The sequence below is a fragment of the Phalangium opilio genome, unplaced genomic scaffold, assembly GCF_054372755.1.
Source record: "Phalangium opilio isolate 3A_F unplaced genomic scaffold, DU_Popi_V2 ptg000209l_1, whole genome shotgun sequence".
NCBI lineage: Eukaryota > Metazoa > Arthropoda > Arachnida > Opiliones > Phalangiidae > Phalangium > Phalangium opilio.
In genome coordinates, this window is record NW_028324217.1 from 19,649,915 (window position 1) to 19,675,012 (window position 25,098).

At 39.4% G+C, this 25,098-nt stretch overlaps 2 protein-coding genes across 2 annotated transcripts; both read right to left on the bottom strand.

The window, feature by feature from the left end:
* Window positions 1–1,894: 1,894 nt before the first annotated feature.
* LOC149621117 (uncharacterized) lies at window positions 1,895–7,873 on the bottom strand. The gene is made up of 3 exons (XM_089854704.1): window positions 6,404–7,873; window positions 3,786–6,297; window positions 1,895–3,723 (listed from the first exon to the last, which is right to left on the bottom strand). The coding sequence occupies exons 1-2, from the start codon at window positions 7,871–7,873 to the stop codon at window positions 4,417–4,419; spliced, it is 3,351 nt and encodes a 1,116-aa protein (XP_089710830.1). The 3' UTR covers window positions 1,895–3,723; window positions 3,786–4,416.
* Window positions 7,874–7,948: 75 nt separating this feature from the next.
* Window positions 7,949–17,320, bottom strand: LOC149621118 (uncharacterized). Its single transcript, XM_089855229.1, has 7 exons — window positions 17,091–17,320; window positions 16,951–17,022; window positions 14,997–15,128; window positions 14,770–14,906; window positions 13,958–14,046; window positions 13,206–13,862; window positions 7,949–9,209 (listed from the first exon to the last, which is right to left on the bottom strand). The coding sequence occupies exons 1-7, from the start codon at window positions 17,127–17,129 to the stop codon at window positions 8,398–8,400; spliced, it is 1,938 nt and encodes a 645-aa protein (XP_089711355.1). The 5' UTR covers window positions 17,130–17,320; the 3' UTR covers window positions 7,949–8,397.
* Window positions 17,321–25,098: the final 7,778 nt, after the last annotated feature.

Here is a 25,098-nt window from a genome sequence, read left to right on the forward strand (position 1 = left end):
AAGTTCCGAGGAGTCTGGTGGCAAAAATGGAAATCGTTCGAAAGAAGAAAAGCTCAAACGTTTGGAAAAGCGCTTGGAACTATTCGAAAAACGTATCCAAAATCACCAGGAAAAGGTTATGAAAAAATTTGAGAAGAGATTGGCAAGAATTGAGAAAAATATTGAACGTAATTGAAACAACTTTCCGGTATGAGGGTCAGTTTTGCCATGGAAGCAACGAAACTAAATAATACCTTGGAGAAATTTAAAAGGGAGATGACCAATAAAATAAGTCAATTATTACGGTAAGGGAAGATATAATTACTGTAATTTCAGTTGTAATATTAATTGATGTTAAATAAAGCCTTTGAGACAATATTGTTACAAATAAATTTTACTATCAGTTCGTAATGGTTTTATGAATAACTAGCAAAATCATATTATTATTACTACTTTTAGAAAAAAGGTTCGGCGTTGACCGTTAAGACATTTGGTTAGTTCCGGCCGCCATTTTAATATACTGCAGTATATTTAAAGCACACAACCATAGAGCCGGCATGGTAATTATTCGGTAAATAAGGGTGCTTACATCATTTCTAAGAATGGAAAGTTTTCTTAGAGATTACCTAATACAATTGTAAAGAACAATATTTATTCAGAAAATAAAAACATTTTGTCGTACAATACATTTAGTAAATGTTCTTTCCAAGTTTGCTGAGTATCCTTAACTATAATCCATTTTATTATTCCTAGTGATTACTACGTTAATGTCGGATTAAATAGCTCTTCCGTGCGCTGCCATAATCACAATGATCACATTTGACTTTCACCACTGTGAATGAGTTGATGTCTTTTCAAAGCATTCTTCCACGTACTTGCATAGTCACACAGATCACATTTGAAGGGTTTTTCACCTTTGTGAATGCGTTGATGTGCGATCAAACTAATCTTCTGTGTACATTTATAGTCACAACGAGTACATTTGAAGAGTTTTCCGTCGCTATGAATGAGTTGATGCACGATCAAATTATCCTTTCGCGTGCTTGCAAAGTCACACTGATTACATCTGAAGAGTTTTTCGCCGCTGTGAATGCGTTTGTGTTTGATCAAACTACTCCTGTTCTTGCTACCATAGTCACACTGTTCACACTTGAAGGGTTTTTCACCGCTATGAACGCGTTGATGTGTGATCAAAACATATTTCCGCTTACATGCATAGTCACACTGATGACATTTGAAGGGTTTTTCATCACTGTGAATAAGTTCATGTGTGATCAATGTACTCTTCTGCGTACTTGCAAAGTCACACTGATGACATTTGAACGGTTTTTCACCGCTATGAATGCGTTGATGTTTGATCAAATTAATCTTCTGCGTGGATCCATAGTCACACTGATCACACTTGAAGGGTGAAATAGATTAAAATCTCATATGATATCAAACAACTCGCGTCACAAACATTTCAATGTTCAAAGGCAATTGATATAACAGGTTATGCTTGGGCTTAAAAAGACACAAAGGCAAACAAAACAAGTTCAGAAACAATAATCGATGTCCGAGTCGAAACAGCGGTTTCCAAAGATTTGACCTTACCAAATCTAATATACGCGTTGAGAACGTGGAAGATTCAAACTTGATCCCACGTTAGACACTCGCGTAATTCAGAATGCAAACTTCCCCATTATAAACGTACAATAAAATATACGTGACAATATGAACAGCCATGTTCTGCCATTAAACCTCTGTAGGTGCATGATAACACCTACTAAGAAGTGAAAAAACGCAACCATGAATTCAACGGTAAAGTTAAGCTTAGCGACAATTTTGCTGTCTCTCCTGTTTCTGCTGAAACCAAATAGCACCAGAAGTGATGACGAAGTTAAAGTAAGGAAAGAAGCAAATTACGATTAATCAATTATTATGGTAAAAATATCATTCTTTAATAGCGAAGATATAATTACTGATACACCATTTGTCATATTAAATATTGTTAATTATATTTAAAAAAAAAAGGTTACATTAAATATTGTCGTGAAGGTTTTATAAATAACTAACACAAACATCGTATTACTACCAGTTTTCCGTTAAAAGAAGTTATTATTATTATTATTATTATTATTTAAAGCTTTTTTATTTTGGATATTCCTTTCAGTTACAAAACGTTCCTGATTTACAAAGGAGTCCAGTTGGTTTAAATTAAAATCAGAATAAAGTCAATGCAGAGTCAAGTGCTTGCATTACAAATAAATGCCCTAATGTCTTGTTTAAATTGTTTTGGGGAATCAACACTCTTAATACTGTTTGGTAATAAGCTCCATAGCATAATACCTCTAGTTTTAACACTTTTTTTACTAAGGCTCGATATTTTTGTTGGTAAAACGAAAGAGGTGTGACAGGCACGTGTACTGTATGTATTTGTCACAGTTTCAAACATGTCCAAAATATAGGCTGGGGCTTTTTTGTAATATATCTTATGCATTAGTATCAACAAGTTTATTTTATATTCTTGCAGCAGAGTCATCCAACCTAGATGATTTCTAGCCTCTGTGGCAGAAGACCTCTTCCCTCTTTGCAACAATGTTTTTGTACATTTATTATGAATTACTTGTAATCTTTTTAGATGTTTCTTAGATCCCACATTATAAAATATATCACTGAAATTAAATATGGGCTGGATAATTGCCTTGTGCAAGATGATTCTGCTATGAATATTAAGACATTTATATAATGGGTTGACAAGCCATAATCTTTTGTTGGCCTTATTAAGGGTATAATCAATATGATCAGAAGTAAATAGCTATTTACTTCTGATATGATCCATAAATGTGAACCTATCATCAATTTTCGTCCCTATATAACAATATGAGCTGACACGTTTGATACCTAAAGACCCGAGCTTGGTTTTTTCAGTTGTCATACCTTGAAATTTCTTTGGTTCTAATATCATAAATACAGTTTTAGTTTCGTTAAAAATGAGGTTACGTTTTTCCAAAATTGATTTCAATGAAATTATATCAGACTCTAAGTTATTAATTAGATTATCATTAGGCTTGTTACATTCCACAATTTTGTAAAACCGTGTAGCCTGCCCTGTGACTATTCTGTCAGGATAGGTTTTTCTATGATCGAAAACATTTTGTTAGTGAGCATCTACTACAGTTGTCAAGAACGGTAATGTGTGAAACGAAAATGAAAACACGTTGCGCAATTAACACATTTTGAAATGGTTCTTTCCAAGTTTTAAATTGCTGAGTATAATAATAATAATAATAATATTTATTTAGCGAGAAAACCGCAGGCAACCACAGAGGCAAAGCCTATTCATGGTGGTTACCGGGACAATACAAAAACACTTAATGCGCATATATAAATATAAACAAGACGGCCCAAGGGCTCGTAATAGTAGCCATATCGTACGAGTGAATAGCCCCTCTATACCCTACCCTAATGAGTGGATAACCCCTCTATACGTTACCCTAATGAGTGAATAGCGCTATCTTTTTCAATGCTTAAATGATTTACCGTGCATAAAATCAGAGTGAATAGCCCCTCGATTCCCTACTCTAAACAGTGATTAAATTATAACCGTATAAATTTACTTATGCTGTAATTCTAATATTCCGGCGAATCGAAGAACAGATAGTTTTTAGTGATAATCCCCTCGATGAGTTTACAACATAGACTTATGCCGATGCACACTTATCGCATCTTATAAATTTCTAACAAGGACTTATGCCCAGAAACCTTTGAAAGAGAAAGTTTAGTTATAGTGATTACGCATTTTAGTGATTATCCCCTCGAATTACCTTTAGCAATGCTAAAATGATCAAACGCATAACGCTCATTTAACACTATGTTAGCTCTATCTAAACCCACATTTGCATTAACCGCCAAAACGTTCCAGTCAAACATAACATAGATGACGATAGCTACCGAACGAGAACGAAAAACGGGGAAAATCGTTATCTATTTAATTAGCACATACATAAAAAGAAAATAAATATAAAAACCCCAAACATACAAATTCATAAGTATCCGACTCCACAGATAAAAATTCAAAAGTTTCCGACCCCACAGATCACCCCGACATTTTAGAGTTAAGAATAAATAATAAAAAACTCGGAGTTTCTATCAAGTCTCCATGGTTCATTGGTAGAGTGGCTGTTTACTACGCCAGCGACCCGGGTTCGATTCCCGGGTCTGACCTGAAAAAGTTTTAATTAAAATTAAATCTCTAACCGAGCCCAGTAACCCCTATGGGTGGGTTGTGGTAATATAAAGTTCCTTTTAAGCTAAAATCTGACGATAACGAAGCGACAACCCCGGCCACTACTACTACTACTACTACTACTACTACTACTACGGACGGCTCGGGTCAAACTACGAGCCTATCGTATACTACGATATGGCTAAAAAGATAAAATTAATGAAAGTTAATTAATTTGAAGTAAAATCATAAACCCAGGCATCTTGCAAAAATTTCGAAATTAAAGACCGAAACTGTAAAATCGATGAATGAGTAGCGTCTGATCTGAGGTTTTCAGGTAACGCGTTCCAAGCACTAGCGCTTCTGTAGAAGAATGAGTTCTTCAAGGCAAGGCATCGCGCATACTTTATTGAGAACGTTGGAATGACGTGTCTCGGGTTCAAGGTCATAAATTCGTGTAGGTGGAAGGTAGGTGAAGTGGCAAGGCGGACTAGTGTAACCAAATCGCAAACATCACGACGAACGGACAGTGGCAAAAGATGTAAGGCGCGCAGTCTGTCTACATATGGTATATGATTGATTTTATGCGGTTTGGGAGACTTCAGAATGAAGCTTGTGAAACGCCGTTGAACACCTTCTAAGGTAGAAATATCTTTCTTCAGGTAAGGATTCCAAACCGGGGATGCAAACTCCAAAACAGGTAGACACATCGAGCGGTAGAGGGTTAGGGACGCCCTGGAGTAGCCAGTCGTTCTACGAATTAATCCACACAAACGTTTGGCACGGTTAGCAGAAAAGGCGACATGAGAAGCCCAGCCTAGGTCGCAGCTGACCCTGACTCCAAGTAGCCGCATGAAGACAACACGCGACATTGGAGTGTCGTTGATCCGATAGGAAACGTCATCTAGACATTTTCTTCTAGTCAGAACCATGAAATTACATTTCCGGATATTAAGCGAAATGTTGTTGGCAACACCCCATTGATAAACTCGATCGATATTTTCCTGCAAATCAGACCGGTCGGATGCCTCGCGTATGTCCTGAGAAATGTAACTGTCATCCGCATATTGATAGATGGAACATCGTTCAGATAAAACGGACGGTAGGTCGGCCACAAACACGTTGAAAAGCAATGGTGCGAGAACCGAGCCTTGTGGAACTCCAGATAGAACATGGCGGTAGGAACTGAACTCTCCTCGATAAATCACGCGTTGAAAGCGGTTGGACAGGAAGTTCCGAAACCAGAAAAGAACAGGTCCCGAAACTCCAATACGTTCAAGCTTGTACAAGAGTCGCTTGTGGCACACCGAGTCAAAAGCCTTCGACCAGTCGAAGGAGACAACATGAACATCTAGAGGACCCCTCTCATCAAGGAAAGACGACCATTGGTGAAATGATTGTAAGAGTTGCTGCATGCACGATCGACCAGTCCTGAATCCAAACTGTGATGAAGGCAGCAGAGAGTTGTCTTCGAGGAATAAATTTAGTTTCTCGGCTATGATCGATTCCAGGACCTTCCCAACGACGGATGTAAGAGAAATAGGGCGGTAGTTTGTTATATCATTCCGTTTTCCAGAACCCTTAAAAACCGGGACCACATTGGCCAATTTCCATCCTGAGGGCAGGGACGATGTCTCCAGCGAGTAGTTAAAGAGTTTAGTCAGCGGACCAATAATCGCAGGAGCCATCAACTGCAATAGACGTGGTGTTATACCATCCGGACCGCAGGCGGAACCAGGTTTTAAGCGAGTCAAGGCACAGGCGACATCAGAGGAATCAACGCGATCGAAGGTGAATTGAAGTTCAGGCTGACGAAGGAGTGGTAAGGTCAGCTCCTGATCCGGAGGACGGAAGCTGTCATAAAAATAATTTCCGAAAGCAGCGGCGATGGCGCAAGGGCAAGACAGCACCCCATTAGGTACCTCAAAGGACGAAGGCGGTGGTAAAAGAGATCTTGAACTCACAAAGCTCCAAAAGCGTTTAGGATACGTTGCCAGAGTATCGTGCAAGGTCCCAACGAACTTGTCATAAGCCTCACGTGTCGTTGAACGTAGAACATTACTGAACTGTCTATATTTATTCCAGTCTGAATCCTTATTGGACTTCCGGGCCTTATTATAAAGAGTTTTTTTTATGACTCAGATGAACGAGTTCTTTAGAGATCCAAGGCGAACGCTTTCTGCCCCGTATGGCAGTTGACTTGATGTTATCCCTTACAGTGGCCCAAAAAATATCTAACCAAAGTTCCCAGGTCTCATCAATGTTATAGCTAGGAGAGAAGGCCAAGTCAAAAGGGGCGTGACGAATCATATTAAGAAGGTCCTCCAAGACCAAATCTTTGTAGTTCAGGACCGAACGGTTAACGCGTTGGGTAAAGCGACGCGGCATCTTGAGAGCGCCAGTGACCGCATAATGGTCGCAACCTGGCAGATTGGCAGTAGTGAAAGTCTCGTGCAGGAATCTTTCGTCGTTAATAAAAACCAGGTCCAAAAAATTGTTGCCACGGGTGGGAGTGAGTACAGTTTGTTGAAGCCCAAGGCCAAGGACAGTGTCGCAAAATAACTCTTCATCCGCAGTTCTCGGAGACGGATCCAACCATGAGATGTGTACGTTAAAGTCTCCCATCAAAAGAAAAACGTCATGCGGCGGAAGTGTTTCATGTAGGTGTCCAAAAAGTTCGCAAAGCGTAACCATATAAGCCATTGAAGAATTCGGCGGACGATAGACGCAACCAAGCACAGCTGAGCGAGAGCCACAGGTAAAGGTCGCAAACACCGCTTCAATAGGAGTCCCATCTTCAGAGGTCTGGAGTTCAGCAGGAAGCTCAATGCGAACCGGATGTAGAGTTTCATGCAAGGCCAGTAATACACCACCGCCGCGTGTAGGACGATCCTTCCGGAAAGTGACATATTCAGGGGGTAGTATCTCGGAATCCAGAACAGAAGGGTCAAGCCATGTTTCCGTTAGACCGATGACATCATATTGAGATGAGTTCAGGAGAGACAGATCCTTAATCTTTGAGCGCAGGCTGCGAACATTGGCATGGAAGTAAGAAACATGTCTCGAGCGTCTAGGGAGCCTTGTAGAGGACGCAGAATGATCCAGGGACGGTGCATCTTGCGCAGCAAAAAATGAGTCAGAGAGAGCCGGTAGAGAACAGGTGGGACATAAATAGGGCTCGTCGGATGATCCGAGACGATCGTATTCCGCACGGCGCATGGACACACATTTCATGTGAAACCATCGTTGACAAAGGTCGCCCTCGCAGAAAAAAGCCAATTGATTGTCAGTAACAGGTTTCTGGCAATGCCCACAAGGCCACCTCATAGTCAAGATCGGACCAGGATTCAGTTCCACGTCACCGCAAGATATCAAATGGTTAAAGCGCACTGCCATTAGTGGCGAAACTTCAGAAACCACATCCAGTAGGGCAAGTGTAGACGGAAGCGAACGAAAACGATGGGTCGAGCGTATGTGACCAAAAGAGTCCGCAGTGGAGTACGTAACAAAGGGTGCGTAGAAGTAGCTGGTGTCCAAACGCTGAACTGAGAAACTGAAGTCCACGTCACCATATAAATGAGCGTATAGTAGAGAGAGTGTGACCAACCCAAGAATTCGAACACAGTAACCCGTCCGTGTACCAGTAAAATACGCCTTGAAGACCTCAGGGAAGATTGGAGGCAGCATTTCCAAAAGCCACTTGTCCACTCAGCAAATTTAGTAACAACGAGAAGTGTCGAAAACGGTAGTAAAATAAGAATTTGGAAAAAAAACTGTCGAAAAGCGCTAAGCCTAAAATAAGAGTCTAAAAACTGAAATTTACAAGAATTTAAAAATAGCGCGAGCGAAAAAACACGCGACCACGCGCCACGACAATCACGCTTAGTATGCTTAGTATGCTTAACTACAATCTATTTTATTAGTCCATGTGATTATAACGTCGATGTCTGATCAAACTAATCTTCTGCGTGCTGCCATAATCACACTGATCACATATGAAGAGTTTTTTCAACGCTATGAATGCGTTGATGTTTGATCAAATTATGCTTCTGTGTACATATATAGTCGCACCTAGCACAATTGAAGGGTTTTTCGCCGCTATGTATTCGTTGATGAGCGACCAAATTACCCTTGTGCGTGCTTGCAAAGTCACACTGATCACATTTGAAGGGTTTGTCACCACTGTGAATGCGTTGATGTTTGTTCAAATCTTACTTCCGCGTACTTACATAGTCACACTGATCACATTTGAAGAGTTTTTCACCACCGTGAATGCGTACACGAGTGATCAAATTACTCTTCCGTGTGCCTTTAAAATCACACTGATCGCATTTGAAGAATTTTGCACCACTGTGAATGCGTTGATGTCTGATCAAACTACTCTTCGTCGCACTTGCATAGTCACACTGATCACATTTGAAGGGTTTTTCACCACTGTGAATGCATTGATGTTCGATCAAATGAGGCTTCTGAGTGCTTGCATAGTCACACTGATCGCATTTGAAGAATTTTTCACCACTGTGAATGCGTTGATGTCTGATCAAGCAATTCTTCCACGTACTTGCATAGCCACACTGATCACATTTGAAGCGTTTTTCACCACTGTGAATGCGTTGATGTCTGATCAAGCGATTCTTCCACGTACATGCATAGCCACACTGATCACATTTGAAGGGTTTTTCACCTCTGTGAATGCGTTGATGAGTGATCAAATTACTCTTCCGTGTGCCTTTATAATCACACTGAACGCATTTGAAGGGTTTTTCACCACTGTGAATGCGCTGATGAGTGATCAAATCACTCTTCCACGCACTTGCATAATCACACCGATCACATTTGAAGGGTTTTTCACCACTGTGAATGCCCTGATGTTCGATCAACTGAGACTTCCACGTACTAGCGTAGCCACACTGATCACATTTGAAGCGTTTTTCTTTGATATCCTTTCGAATGTCAAGTTCAAGCTCCCTTTCATTTTCAGGTGAACATTTGTATCGAGTTGAACATTTTTTCTTGGATTTTCCTACAGAAAGGAAATAGATTAAAATCTCATATGATATCAAACAACTCGCATCACAAACATTTCAATGTTCAAAGGCAATTGAATAACAGGTTATGCCAAAAGTAGATAGGGGGAAAGTAAAGCTCGAGGATGGTCCCCCACCTTTGACTGTGGGTTTCCTCTAAGTTTAGAAGCTCTCTCTCCTCTCCCTTACCCCCTATGCGAGTTAGCCAATGACGTTTGAGAAAACACCCCAACCCCTTATCGATTTTTTTTGAGAGGTACTTCATAGCGACGGCAGCGCCCCGGGACAGTAGCCGGTGAAATTATCTGCTCTAAAGGAAAATTTAAATCGACCAAGTGTTACATCGTTTAAAAATTCGGGCGCTGATTTTTATCCTTTAATTTTTGTATTTCCCTATGTCACATATAATTACAGGGTCGGGCCCATTTTAGTTGACTAATCCACCTAGTCCAGGCAAAAAGAAATGCAGAATAACCACCACTATCTTCTTCATGTTTTGACTTAAGAAGATCACACTGGCAAATCATATCATATAACAGTTCATTCATGGATCCATTACCTTTCATACAGTTAAATATTCTAATTCTACTAATCTACTTCCAGTATCGTCCGTATATCCGTATGCAATCTTGTTAAGCCTTAGCTAGTAGGAGTCCTTTTAAAACTGTTTACAGAACTATTTTTCAGTTGCAAATAGGCACTGGCAATGTGCAATGCCTCTCCTACGCGAGGGGGTAGGAACTGTGTGAGAGAGGAAAGGGGGTTTCTAGGTTTTCATGGCGCGGGGGATCTTCCAAGTGCTTTACTTTCCCCCCTATCTACTTTTGGTTATGCTTAGGCTTAAAAAGACACAAAGGCGCAAACAAAACAAGTTCAGAAACAATAACCGATGTCCGAGTCGAAATAGCGGTTTCCAAAGGTTTGACCTTACCAAACCTAATATACGCGTTGAGAACGTGGAAGATTCAAACTTGATCCCACGTTAGACACTCGCGTAATACAGAATGCAAACTTCCCCATAATAAACGTATAATAAAATATACGTGACAATATGAACAGCCATATTCTGCCATTAAACCTCTGTAGGTGCATGATAACACCTACTAAGAAGTGAAAAAACACAAGCATGAAGTCAAGGGTAAAGTTAAGCTTAGCGACAATTTTGATGATTCCTAACCTAATATATGCTTTGAAATTGTGGGAAAAAAATATTCTATGGTAATAAAAATAGACTTATAAACAGATTCTATATTATTTGTTTCAATGATATTCCACGTGAACCTAGGAGGTGCACAAACCTATGACGGTTGAATATATTTGCAGTGATGTCACCGGGTTCGATCAAGGAGCGGGAATGGAAGCTTTCCCCCTGATTCGATTAATCAAACTTATAGAACCATCTGAATCTCTATTTAGAGACAACGCACAGTCTGCTTTATGCCTTAGTGTGAATTTTAATTTCGATCCGGCCCGAGCCGTTAAATCTTTGCAGACAATTGTAATTAAACATTAATGTGCAATGCACATTACATTATCCAAAGAAACTTTGTTAAACAGCCCGATATGTACCTATCCTATGAATGTGTTTATGTGCAATCAAGCTACTCTTCCGAGTGCTTCCAAAGTCACACTGATCACATTTGAAGGGTTTTTCACCAAGTGCTGTGAACTCGTTGATATATTATTAAACTACTCTCGTGCGTGCTGGCCTAATTACACTAATCACATTTGAATGGTTTTTCACCACGGTGAATGCGTTGATGGACGTTCAAATGACAGCTCTGCGAGCTGGCATATTCACATTGATCACATTTGAAGGGTTTTTCACCGCTATGAATGCATTGATGTGCGATTAAAGTACACTTACGGGCAGTAGCATAGTCACACTGATCACATTTGAAGGGTTTTTCACCACTGTGAATGCGCTGATGGACGTTCAAATCGTTACCAATTTCCAATTTATTCGGGCACCCCCTCTCTATTGCCAAAGTATTTTGGGTCGAAATAAGCACCAGTGATGATAAGATAAGAGTGAAGATCCTTGGGAAAGGGAGCATTGTAAGGGTTTGTGTCATTATTCAAGTGCTACAGTTCAAATTTTGGAGAATCTTGAAAATAACATAAAAAGTGTGAACGTTTCGTCCAATACATATAAATATGTTACAACCACAACGACTGAAAATTAGCATAGATTAGCGGCTTTTTGCCCAAGATTAGTTTTCATCTAACTTTAAAGCGGAATTTTTCGGCCTGATTTTCCGGCAGGGAGTCTGTGTCTCCCACATTCGCGATTTTTGGAAGATGAAAGCCAAACAAGGTCGATCTCAGAGCAGTTAAATCATGTTCACGTCTGATCAAAGAACCATTCTCGGAGCTAGTATAGTCACACTGATCACGTTTGAAGCGTTTTTCTTCAGTACCATTTGTAATGTGACGTTCAAGATCAATTTTATAGTCAGGAGATATTTGCAAAGAGTTGAACGCTGCTTCTCGGATTTTCCCTTCAGAAAGCAAACAAACTGAAACTTCCTTACAATTTGAATCAAACACGTTACTATGTTCAATAGCACTTGATAAAACCGGTCATGCCGAGGACTAAAATGACACAAAGTTAAGGAAAACAAGTTCGGAAAACAAAATTAATACCGCTCCGAATCGATATGACTATCTCCGAAGATTTTACTTATCAGAAAGTGGAAACTAATGGTTGTTAATTATTAAGAAAATATTTAAGGTTTTAGTCTATTGCAATATATATATGCTGATAAAATAAATTGGAAGAAAAATGATATGACTGCCGTTATTGAAAGGCGTTATAATGTCCTCTCCTCTTTTTTTTGGTTCTAGGTGACCAAGTTAAAATGCAAGTAACTGCAATTCGTTAAAACCCAACTCCAAATTAAGCATTTGGCCTGGCGTTACCCTTATGAACTGAATATAACTGTAGAGAAAGTGGAAAATTTACGATAAGTCGGATATCATCATAATTTTAGGATATGATGGCCACTTCTCCGAGGCGTAAGCGGTGTATGTGACAAAATCGTGATTTACTTATTGCAACAATTGAGTCACATGAAATCGTCTTGGATAGTTTGCAACGACTATAACATTATTTTTCCGAAAGGCTCAACCCAAATCCCAAGGATGTTTACCTTAACACCATTTTCTCTTTAAAATCCTTGTTTCCCCACACATTAAGTAATTTTCAATGCATTACAAATTGTGTCCATTACATTTTCAATAATAGATCGTTTCATCTTTCATTATCAGTAAGACCAAAAGCGGTAAGGCTTCACACACAAAGTATGCATCTTGGGCCATAGGTGAGCTACACGATATATTCGCAACGCCTCATATAGAACCTCCTAGCACGCGAAGGACAATTATTCTGAAGAACCGATTAACCAATCACAAATATTCGAGAACTGCTATAAAGACGGAGTAGGGTCTCTAAAATATTCTTTAGATGAAACAATTCACAGTTTCAAAGACCATTGGGAGTAAAGCACTAAGGTCTTATCAATCTGAGCAACGTTTGCTTGGGCTCCTTAAGACACCAAGGACGGCCGGGTACCTGCATTTTTAAAAGGGTATTTTTTCTCGTCCGGTGGCCACGGAGCTCAGGCTCAACCGCTGAATTTAGGTAACCAAGTTTTGAGCTTGATATTCTTCGCAGGGACAATTTTCCGTTTAAATTTAAAGTTAAAAAACGTATTAATTTAAATGAGACAAAATTTTTAGAAACTTAAGATTTAACATGCTAAAGATTGAGGATGAGGTTGAAAAATCCAGGGATGACAGAAAGTAGTCAGGGTTAGAAAGGACGGGGTTAAAAAACCTGTTAGGGGAACTACCACTAGAAAATTTCGAAACATCCTCTGTTTTTTGTGAGGTTTCTAAATTCTACTGTAAGTGGCTCAATTTTGACGATTTTTGAGTCTTATGTTCCAGTCCCGAAAATCGTTGCTGACCCTAAGCGTAAAATGACTTACCAATTTCCGAACTGGCAGAAGTTGTATTACTTTCGGAACTACTTGACGAGCTACTTTCGGGTGTATCAGAGCTGGACACTGAAGTATTATCTTCAACTTCAATCGGTTCTTTTGGTAAATCGCTTGGCAAGCACAGTTTCATAGTTTGATTTTGTCTATTATCAGTTTTCTTTGAATCGGTCAAGGTGTTTTTGGACTGGTTATCATCAAGATTCTTCTCTAGAGCTTCTTCTAGAGAATTGCTTTCCTTATCTGCGTCAAGCGACGACAATTCCCCATGTTTTTCAAGGCACAATTTCTTGGATCGAGTTGCTATTCTCTCATTTCCTCTCTTGGTCGAAGAAATTCGTGATTTGGGATAAGAATTGTTAACGCTAAGATTGTTCTCGGGAGGCGAATCTGTCCTTGGGACAGGAGACATTTCGAACTGCGCTTCGCCCTCAAGGTTAAGTAAAGGAACACCGTCACGGCATTTGAGTTTAGGAATACATAGTTTCATAATTCGCGTTGTAAAACGCGCATTTTTTGAGGTAGTTTTAGTTTGGGACGTGTCTCCTTTGCCAATCTCCGCGTCACATTCAGGTGATTCTTCCTTAATGTCTTCTTCAGTCAGCGTGCCTTCAATATTGCAAGCACCTTCGGCTTTTACCAACGAACCTTGATGATCAAAACGAAAAAATAACCCTAATAGTTTCATCAAACTGGAACTACATCAGGTTGCGTGTCAGAATTACGATAATGTGACACCATACCTATCCCAAATTGCTCGAGGTTTGTGGCTTCCACTTTAAGCAGACTTTGGTAAATGTTGTTGGTAATCTCAGCTGGTATACTTTGCGAACTATCCAAATAAAAAATCGTCAAAACTGATGAAGCAACAGTAATAAAAGATTAATACATTTTATCAGAAGGGGATAATAGAAAAAGGATGACACTCTTCAGTTATATGTAACATGATTCTTCCCAGGCCAAGGACCCCTTTTTGAACATTTGCTTTCCTGCTCAACAAACTTCAGATGGGCATCACAACGTGGGGTGAATTCTATAACTGTTTGGTATTTGCTAAATCCTCAGCAATGAACTCTGCACAAACCGTGATTGTCTTGACGTGGATGGGACAAAAATGACCACAAGCGCATGCGCCTTGGCAAATAGTTAAGCGCCAATAGAGTAATAATGAGGGAACTATTTAACGCATTTGTGATTTGGTTTAATAGTAACCTTGCTCCAAATATAAAATGATATGTTGGGAAGAATCATGTTACAATTACCCCACTTCTCCCTCGAAGCTTTATATACTTCTGATTTTATTCACGATTCTCGTGGCAAGGCTTAACGAATCAAGTTTTATGGACGCGAATTAGTCAGTCAAATAAAAAATTATGCTTGAGCTTAAACTTAACCATAGCCGAGAGTAGGCTATGGTTTAGTTTAAACAAATGACACTAGATGCTCCCATAGTCGAGGGGTGGAGTTGACAGGCCTGCTAAGCTTAGCATAAGCAAAGGCTAGTTTTAGCTCCGCCCTCGTTGACAAGTTCTCATTGGTTTTTTGCTTTATATACCTTTGTATTTGTTCTTCTGTTTGTTGATTTATCAGAACAGGATGAGATAATTCCTGTTCATTCAGTCCTAAATCATTTTCAACAGGTTCTGATTTCACGCGTTCAATGTTGGCTCTTTCGTGTATTCCACTTTCCTCCTACGTTATAAACAGTTAACAATAATTGAACTAATACTTTTAACCCGATTCTCTTTCACATCGACAATGAAAATGAAGAATGTTACAAACCATCAGATCCTTGATTTCGCTTTCCAACTCCTTAATGACCCCATTGAGCCGCTCAATTTCGTCCAGTTTCTCATTTATCGCAAATAAAATTGTCATTCTCACTTCTTTCATGTTTGATATTAAACCATTACACTGAAAAAAATAGACTGCATTACAAAATAGGACTTTCTTATACGCAGAATGTCTTTTAAAGTGTCCAGAAAGAAAACAGAGGAACCAGTGACGTCAACAAAGGGGGGATCAGAAGGGGTTTTTTCGTCAAGGGCGCCACCAGAGGTTTGGGCATGGATTAACTAATGCTAGGGAAAGTTCGTTCCCCCAAAAAGATAAGGCATGCATGTTCCAAACGCCCCCTAGCAGCAACTACTATCCTTAACAGTTAGTTATATAAGAAAATTGGACCAAATATCACGTGGTCCATGACGTCAAAATTGAAATACTGCCTAAATTGGGAAAAAAACGATTTATTTTGCCGAGAGATGGCGCTATCTACATCCGTTTCGGTTCAATAAATTGGGGGAATGAAGAGAGGAATCAAAGAATGATTCAGAACATGTAGTTGGCGTTAGTTAATCCATGGTTTGGGGGCGCGGTAGCTTCGCAAGAACTATAAGGAAGGCTGCAGTTTGTGTGTGTGGGCATAGAGCTCCCACAAGGCTTTTGTGGTGCCCTTTAATAACGCTATAAATGGTCGAGGGATGTGTGATAGGCTTATGGTGATTCTAATCACCCACCAATAAACATTGGTTTACTTAAGGTTTTTCTATTGCGATTTATACTTTAAAGCAAATATCAGCTACTGTGGCGCCCCTAACACACTGATTAACCTTGGATGTAGAATAGTTACACTTGGATATATCACTCGTAGTATAACGTGTGCTTCTGGCCGCGGTCGCGGATGCGCATTAGAGGGGTTCGAAATTTGGTAACGCGACAAGCTGTTTTTACCGGCTGTGGTTTCCGTTGGTTACGTCTTCTGCTCTGATTCCGTTTGAATTTGAAAAATAAACGGCGGTTAGGGTTAAGATCGTTTTCAGTGGCTTTTGTTTATGCGGTGATTTATGATTATGGAAGTTTTAAAGATGAACTATTATTCTTCTAATTATTATAGTAGGTGACTTTATACTTTAAATATAATTACCTTCTATAATAAAAGAAACCAGTAAAGTTGATGTTTAAATAACCCTAGGCCTTGGCTAAACTAAACACGTGTTTCTTGTTTGTTACGGGAGTTTCAAGATTTTCACACTTCGCGGCGCGAAGGTCGCGTAAGCCATTTGTGGCAGACTTGTAAATAGTCATATCATTATTGGTTTTGAGCTCATTATTTCACTCTGTAACCTCACTTTTACAGCGAATCAGTTACAGGCCTATTCGTCAATTCCATGCACTGTAAAGGCGTTAGATAAGTGGCAATAAGTCGCAAGATGACTTGGTCCAATTAGCTAGCTAGCTGAACTAATTTATTTTTTTTCCTTTTTTGAGAGCTGTTTTGGTCTGTAGTTATGGGGGAGAGTTCTCATCGCACCAAATTTTTCAGGGTACCCGGGTGGTACCCGACCCCCCTAAAAATATTTTTTCAGGGTGTCCTGTGAATTTTCTTGGGTGTCACAGGCTCCCTGGTACCCCCTATTTACAAGTCTGATTTGTGGTCATAAAATTTGTCGACTGATATATCCAAGTGTAACTATTCTTCATCCAAGGATTAACCTTCTACACACCAATTCTATGTAGCCAAAGGCAGGAACCAATCAGAAATCGTCCTGAAGGGCGGAGCTAGACCTAGTCTTTGATAAGCTTATTGGGTCAGTCAACTCCACCCCTCGACTATGGGAGCATCTGGTGCCGTTTTTTTATACTAAACCACAGTCACAGCTGAGACTCGCTTTAAAGGGATACTAGATTGGATGTCTCATGCTGTACTGGCCAAAACGCTATAGGCTTTGAAACTCACCTTGGCTTTTAGTTGCTTTATTTGATCATCTTTGCTTAAATGATCACAGTTACAATCATTCGCCTCCATTTCCTATAAACAAAGTCCAGTTTTTTGAAATTTAAAATTCCTGTGTAAACCACGGATAATTTCTCAAGTACCTCTTTAAGCGCCACCCTTTGAAGACTTATTAAACTCATTTCCGAAATGTCTGACTCTAAAGACGTAACTTTTCAAACTAGAACTATTTTATCAAATACAAACAAAATCTTTTACGAAAATCATTCCCCCAATGTTGCCAAATAAATTGAGAGGGAAGACAGAAAGGCTGTAAGTTATAGAATACTAAAATTGAATGCGAAAATTCAAAACCCATTCAGGTTGGGGCCAGTTTCGGTTTAAATTGTGTAGCAGTCACGGTAGCAGACGACGGTACAAGGGCGGCACGCTGCCAGCATCAGGCTGGGAAATAGCACACTTCCTCTGGTCCAAAACCAGTTTATTAATTGCTTGGACTAGTTTTTTAATACAAGAAGTGGGGGTTACTGGTCCTCGGGACCAGTTTATTAATTGCAAATCTATTGGAGAGCAAAGGCTGGGACCAGTCTGGAGACCAGTAAATGATTTCAGACACTAGGGGGTCACTGGTCCAAAGGACTAGTTTAAAAAATATCCTTATTTCCCAGCCTGGCCAGCATTCCCTAATTTCCCTTTTGAAATTTTAAATAAAGTGCTTCAAAGAGAGAATTATTCAATTCTAAATATGAACTTTTCAAGGCGAATGAGCGCTATCAAGGAACAATAAAAATTGCAGACCTTGATTCTGCAGAAACGGTCTTTAACTGGTGGCCTCAAATACTTCTCCCATTTTCATTGCTCCATGGAAGCTCAATGAGTTAACTTGGAGGAGATAGTGGGCTGGAGTAAAATGTTGGTGGGACATGTGCGGCAATGAAAGTCTCCAGGAGTACCTTGCGGACGCAACTACCCTTCCATAGTTGATTATTAAGTTCTGCCGCGTAGCACCATTGTATTTGTATGAGAGTAGTTTCTATTTTTATGACATAATGGACATCTTTGACGTTTTCGTACCGTATTACCCCATACCGAAACAGCGAGGATGCTCGGAGAACGTAGTTGCCATAGATGTGTTTATAGAGGCTACTTTATAGGTAAAGAGATGAAGTCTCCATCCCACTCTCTTCTCCAAGTAGGAAAGTCATAGCCCACTCGATCATACGCCCACTTACGATTCTATTGATTCGAATGACCAGAAATTTCATTGAGACATGTGTTGCAATACATTCTATTTTGCCATAGCAGGGATAGATTTAATTTTAGAAGTAGGAATGGAGAACAGAGTAATGTGGGCGCGCGTCAAAGCCCCGGACCCCCTTCCCCGGGATGGGGGGTATGAAAGAAAAGTCGGGTCATAGAGATAGAGGCAAAACGGAATTACGTATTTTTCGACGCCCCCATCAGCAACGTCATCAAAACGTAGTTTAACTGAACCAATAGAATAATTTAAAATTTTCGTTACGTGTTGGAGGGAGGGGTCTATACTGGGCTATTAGTCGGACTGAAGTAAATACTAACCGTTCTCCATTCCTGCTTCTAAAATTGAATTTATCCCTGGCCATAGATTATACCAAAAGGTTTCGAAGTCTTAAAGTTGATAAATAAAAATTAATTTGCAATAACAAAACTGTAAACTCAATAGATAATTACTCACACAATATCTTCGTTAACACTGGTCTGATTTCTTGTGTGTTAAAATAACATAAAGATTATTATTATTATAGTACACCTACAGTCTAAAAATGTTCAAACATAAGAATTTTATTTGTCCAAATTACTTGCTAAACGAAGCTTAAATGTTACGGGTGTATAAGGCTTAATCGACTGTGCATAAATAACAAGCATACATGTAACGTAACATCCGAAGAAGTTCATTAATTTAATTACGAAATTTAATTTTTGCGTTATCAAGGTGTTTAACGCAATTTATTATTTTACTAATTCTGATTAAATACACTAGTCGAACGCGTACATATTCGTATAATTCAAAATACTCCACGTCATTAAACTGACTCCAAAATCACCTGATACAAAACATCCTTTTGAACTTTAAATTTTTCTTCATATTCAATAATTTCCGTGGGAAAATTTAAAGGTAAATAATCATCATCATTCTCCATAGAGTAATAAACCACATCATCAGATTCAAAATCATCCTCTTCGGTCATTGGTTGAAATTTCATCATGACGTAATCACGACCGCGAGTGAAGTAAAACGCCGCACTTATAACGACGAACAATATAAACAATCCAAGGTTCTTTTTCTTAACCCTAATTATCATTTTAAACATAATTTCTGTCTAAATCATTGATTATAATTAAAACACGTGATCAACGAAGCGACTAGTGACGTATTTCCGTCAGCCATGCTGAGTGGTTCGAGGCCATGGTGGGAAATAAGGATTTTTTTAAAACTGGACATTGGGCCAGCGACCCCCCTGGCCTGGAATAAATAAACTGGTCCATGACCATTGACCAGGGCGCGGCGTTTGCTAAACTAAAGAAGTGGGTAATTGAAATAGTTGAGAGATAATAATAGGACTCTGGCTACCCTTGAATTTCCTTAGTGGTCCCGTGGACCACTGACCCCCCTCCGATTTAATTTTTAAACTGGTCCAGGCAATTTTTAAACTGGTCCAGGCAATTTTTAAACTGGTCATTTGCCCTGTGCCACCGGCGCCCACCGCCTTATTTCCCACGCTGTTCGAGGCTGAATGTGGGCCTAATCAAATATAAATAGTTTTTCACCAGTGTGAATGCGTTGATGTCTGATCAAACCATTCTTCGTCGTACTTGCATAGCCACACTGATCACATTTGAAGGGTTTGTCACCACTGTGAATGAGTTGATGTGTGATCAAATTAATTTTCTGCGTGAAGGCATAATCACACTGATCACATTTGAAGGGTTTGTCACCACTGTGAATGAGTTGATGTGTGATCAAATTAATTTTCTGCGTGAAGGCATAATCACACTGATCGCATTTAAAGGGTTTTTCACCAGTGTGAATGCATTGATGTCTGATCAAATCATCATTCCGCGCACCTGCATAGTCACACTGATCACATTTGAAGGGTTTGTCACCACTGTGAATGCGTTGATGTCTGATCAAACCATTCTTTGTCGTACTTGCATAGTCACACTGATCACATTTGAAAGGTTTGTCACCACTGTGAATGAGTTGATGTGTGATCAAATTAATTTTCTGCGTGAAGGCATAATCACACAGATCACATTTGAAGGGTCTTTCGCCGCTGTGAATGCGTTTGTGTTTGATCAAATTACTCTTGTTCTTGTTACCATAGTCACACTGTTCACACTTGAAAGGTGTTTCACCACTGTGAATGCGTTGATGTCTGATCAAATCATCCTTCCACGCACTTGCATAGCCACACTGATCACATTTGAAGCGTTTTTCTTTGATATCCTTTCGAATGTCAAGTTCAAGCTCCCTTTCATTTTCAGGTGAACATTTGTATCGAGTTGAACATTTTTTCTTGGATTTTCCTACAGAAAGGAAATAAATTAAAACCTCATACGATATCAAACAACTCGCATCACAAACATTTCAATGTTCAAAGGCAATTGATATAACAGTTTATGCTTAGGCTTAAGGTCGAGCTAAAGCCAACTTGGGAAGGGGGGAGGGGTTTTTCATATGCGTTTAGTTTCTGCTCATTTCCAAGCAAGTGTTTCAAATAAAAAATTTCAAGACTTTACAAACCGAAAGACAACATTTCAAAGATTACAACAAAATTGTGAAAAACTTTTATTTTTGAAATTACATCAAGTTAAATGACATTAAATTTAAAGTTACTAATTCCAATATATCTTGTCTTTCCGTCGTTTAAATTGCATAAAATTTTGCATACACGCGCATTTACACCTACGCTAGTGGTTAATCGAGACACTTTTGCAAAATGTTGAGAACGTGGAAGATTCAAACTTGATCCCACGTTAGACACTTGTGTAATACAGAATGCAAACTTCCCCATAATATAGGTATGATAAAATATACGTGACAATATGAACAGCCATATTCTGCCATTAAACCTCTGTAGGTGCATGATAACACCTACTAAGAAGTGAAAAAACACAACCATGAATTCAACGGTAAAGTTAAGCTTAGCGACAATCTTGCTGTCTCTCCTGTTTCTGCTGAAATTAACTAGCACAAGAAGTGATGACGAAGTTAAAGTAAGAAAAGGAGCAAATTATGATTAATCAATTATTATGGTAAAAATATCATTCTTTAATAGCGAAGATATAATTACTGATATACCATTTGTCATATTAAATATTGTTAATTATACTTTAAAAAAAGGGTTACACTAAATATTGTCGTGAAGGTTTCATAAATAACTAACACAAACATCGTATTACTACCAGCTTAGGTAGGCTTGTTACATTCCACAATTTTGTAAAACCGTGTAGCCTGCCCTGTGACTATTCCGTCACGAATCACGATAGGTTTTTTAAATTTTATAATTTTTCTATGAACGAAAACATTTTGTTAGTGAGCAACTACTACAGTTGTCAAAAACAGTAATATGTGAAACTAAAATGAAAACACGTTGCGAATTAACACATTTTGAAATGGTTCTTTCCAAGCAGGGTTCGTACGAAATTTTTACATTCAAAATCCCTGACTTTTCCAGGTTATCCCTGACCAAATTTTCGCAATATCCCTGACCATTTTAAGGTATTTACCAGAGCCCACTTTTCACACCTGGCTCATATTTAGCATTGCTCGAAGCATGGTTTGATATACCAAACGAAATCCCTGACATATCCCTGACTTTTTAGGAAAATGTTTTAAATCCCTGACTTTTTCCGCTATTTTCCATATCCCTGACTTATCCAGGTTTTCAAGGTTATCCAGGTTCCGTACGAACCCTGCCAAGTTTTAAATTAGTGAGTATGCTTAAATACAATCCATTTTATTAGTCCAAGTGACTATTACGTTGATGTCTGATCAAATTACTCTTCTGCGTGAATCCATAGTCACACTGATCACATTTGAAGAGATTTTCACCACAGTGAATGCGTTGATGTCTGAACAAATCACAATTCCGCGGGCAAGCATAATCACACTGATCGCATTTGAAGGGTTTTTCACTACTGTGAAAGCCTTGATGTCTGATCAAACTAGTCTTCCACGCGCTGGCATAATCACACTGTCCACACTTGAAAGGTTTTTCACCACTGTGAATGCGCTGATGGCTGATCAAATCACTCTTCCACGCACTAGCATAGCCACACTTATCACATTTGAAGGGTTTTTCTCCAGTGTGAATGCGTTGATGTGTGATCAAAGTACTCTTGCGCTTGCTACCATAGTCACACTGATCACATTTGAAGGGTTTTTCTCCAGTGTGAATGCGTTGATGTGTGATCAAATTACTCTTATTCTTGCTACCATAGTCACACTGATCACATTTGAAGCGTTTTTCTTTGGTATCCTTTCGAATGTCAAGTTCAAGCTCCCTTTCATTTTCAGGTGAACATTTGTATCGAGTTGAACATTTTTTCTTGGATTTTCCTAGAGAAAGGAAATAAATTAAAACTTCATATGATATCAAACAACTCGCGTCACAAACATTTCATTGTTCAAAGGCAAGTGATATAACAGGTTATGCTTAGGCTTAAAAACAAAGGCAAACGAAACAAGTTCAGAAACAATAACCGATGTCCGAGTCGAAATAGCGGTTACCAAAGGTTTGACCTTACCAAACCTAATATACGCGTTGAGACAGTGGCGGGTTTAACGGTAAGCGGACTAAGCGGCCGCTTGGGGCCCCGGGATGCATGGGGCCCTGAATTAAGCAGAATTAATTTTCTTCCATTAACAATATTTTTTTTTTTTTCGAAGTAAAAAATGGAGGAGACTAAAGGTGCGTTTTCAAAGGCGCGTGTTGAGGGTAAAAATCGAGCGGGTGCGAGAAAAAATTAAAAATTCTCGCACCCGCTCCGCGAGCAACCGTTTTCATTAAAGCGATATTTTTTGCGGGTGCGAGTAAAAACCGCGAGCGGGGAAAAAAATCGCTACCCGCTCCGATCAGATTCAATTAGATATTCTCGCTAAGCGTTTTTCTTTCTCGCTTAATGTTTGTGATGTCATATTTTTCATAGCCAATAGGAGCGTCGAAAACTTCGGCGCGTGTTTTAAGTGCAGCGCGAGACTTAAAAGTCTTACGTTTTAAGCCTAATTATTCCGAGTTTTAAAAGTGAATATAAAAATGGGTAAACAATTAATTATATGACTAATTCGAGCTGAGAATAAAGGAGTTTTAGATGAAAAGAAAGAAAAATTGATAGATTTAGTTAGAAAAAAGAGACATTATATGGAGCTTATGGACACAGATTTAAAGAGAATAAATGGATGGATGAAGCGACGAAAATGGAGATGAATAGTAGGTTTTTTTGTGATATAGGTGTTTTTCTTCAGCTAAAATGTTTACTATTTAGAAAACGAATGTAAAACATTTACTGAAAAATTAGGCTTAACGATCTCTCTGTGCACGTTTATCGCGCACATGAAAACGGTTTGCAAAAAAGTATCGCTAGCGCAAGCGATAGCGAGAAAAAGAAAATTTCTTAGCGAGAAAAAAAAATCGCGTGGTCCGCTTCTCGCTAAAAAATATCCTCAACACGCGCCTTTGAAAACCCCCCTTACTAGTTTTAAATGGAAATAAATGACGAATATTTTCCCTTTCAGTATTTTACCAAGAAGGGATTTATATAAGAAGTCGCGAGATTTTACGCTTCTACTCTTACGCCGGTGTCAGTGGGCAAGTAAGCCCCACCCCTTTCATGCCCGTCATTGCTCTGGGCTTTCCCATTGGATCCCATGGGGATAGGTTATACGGACGCGAATGATTCCGACTAGAGAAAAAGCAAACCTCGAGCAAAGAAAACAGAAAATGGAGGCTGGCCGCGGTGCCGAAACCAAAGAGAGAGAGAGAGAGGGAGATAGAAACGCGCTTTATAAATTCCGCCGAAAAATGGGAAAATAGGGGGGTAGTAAAAACATTTTTCGGTACGTTTAGTTTTAGGACGCTCATCCTTTGTGCATGGTGGATTGACCTCCTCGCCTTATCTCTGTCATCCCCTACGTTAACTATGCGCGAGAAAGCTGCGCTCAGGCGCCGCGGTGTACCGTATATTTAACCCCGTTTTCACAACGCATGGATCACGGCTGCCTATACCGATTCTCTCTCCGCCTTTCTCTCCACTTTGCTGTAACTTTACGACGGTTGCCTATAATTGTCATGAAGAAGTAAGTTAAAGGTTTTGAACTTATCTTGATGGATTTTGAATATGTGTATCTATGTGAAAATCGTTCGTTCTGTAATTGTTTCTAAATCGAATCAAGTGTACTATACACCAATGATTTCGTGAGTTCCAAAAACCAAACCAAGGCTTAACGAAAAGGTAAAAGAAATAGATGGTGGAAAACATGTAGCGTTTTTCTTTGCGGTAAAAACGAGCTGCTCCGAGACGGCGGCGCTGTTGCAACCATAAGAGTGTAGATGGATTTTAAGACTCCTGAAAAACGTGTAGGGTGGTCGAAAGGACCAAAAACCCCACTTCACGGAGGTCGCGGGGTTTTGGGAGAGAAAAACGTTCTCCCTTATGGAATGGAAAGTTTTCTGAGTCACGCTCTCCCCATACCCCTTTTTTGTATTGAAGCTAGTTTTTTTTTGAAGAAAGAAAGGTAGAAGAAAAAGAAGAGCGCGAGTGGAAGGATGTACTTCCTCACGAAACATTAAAATTTTCATTTTTAAACTTAAAGAAGAGTATTCGTGATTATTTCGGAACTAATATTACAACAGGCGCGTCTTACAATGACCCAGTCGCTCACTTCCGGATTGATCCCAACCGCTTCGAGTCTAGAGACGGAGCGCCTGAAGACGTCACAAAACCGCTCTGAAAAAACTTTTGTCTTTCATTCGGAGCAACTACATTCGGTCATCCGAGCTAGAGCGATGACGTAACACGTAAATTTGAAGCCATCTCGGAGCGCTCTCAGGCGCCCCAAAAAAACGATATAAGATAAAATTCTAAGTCCCGGCTCCTTATCCACCCCCC

Bases quoted from the DNA above. Each gene is read 5' to 3' on its own strand.
- LOC149621117 (XM_089854704.1), bottom strand. From the start codon at position 7,873: ATGCTGCCTCCAATCTTCCCTGAGGTCTTCAAGGCGTATTTTACTGGT. The intron at 6,298-6,403 runs GTAAGGGATAAC...CTTTATAATAAG, and splicing joins TAGATATTTTTTGGGCCACT to GCCCGGAAGTCCAATAAGGA.
- LOC149621118 (XM_089855229.1), bottom strand. From the start codon at position 17,129: ATGAGTTTAATAAGTCTTCAAAGGGTGGCGCTTAAAGAG. The intron at 17,023-17,090 runs GTACTTGAGAAA...CTTTGTTTATAG, and splicing joins AAAGGGTGGCGCTTAAAGAG to GAAATGGAGGCGAATGATTG. The intron at 15,129-16,950 runs GTGAGTTTCAAA...TATTTTTTTCAG, and splicing joins TAAAGCAACTAAAAGCCAAG to TGTAATGGTTTAATATCAAA.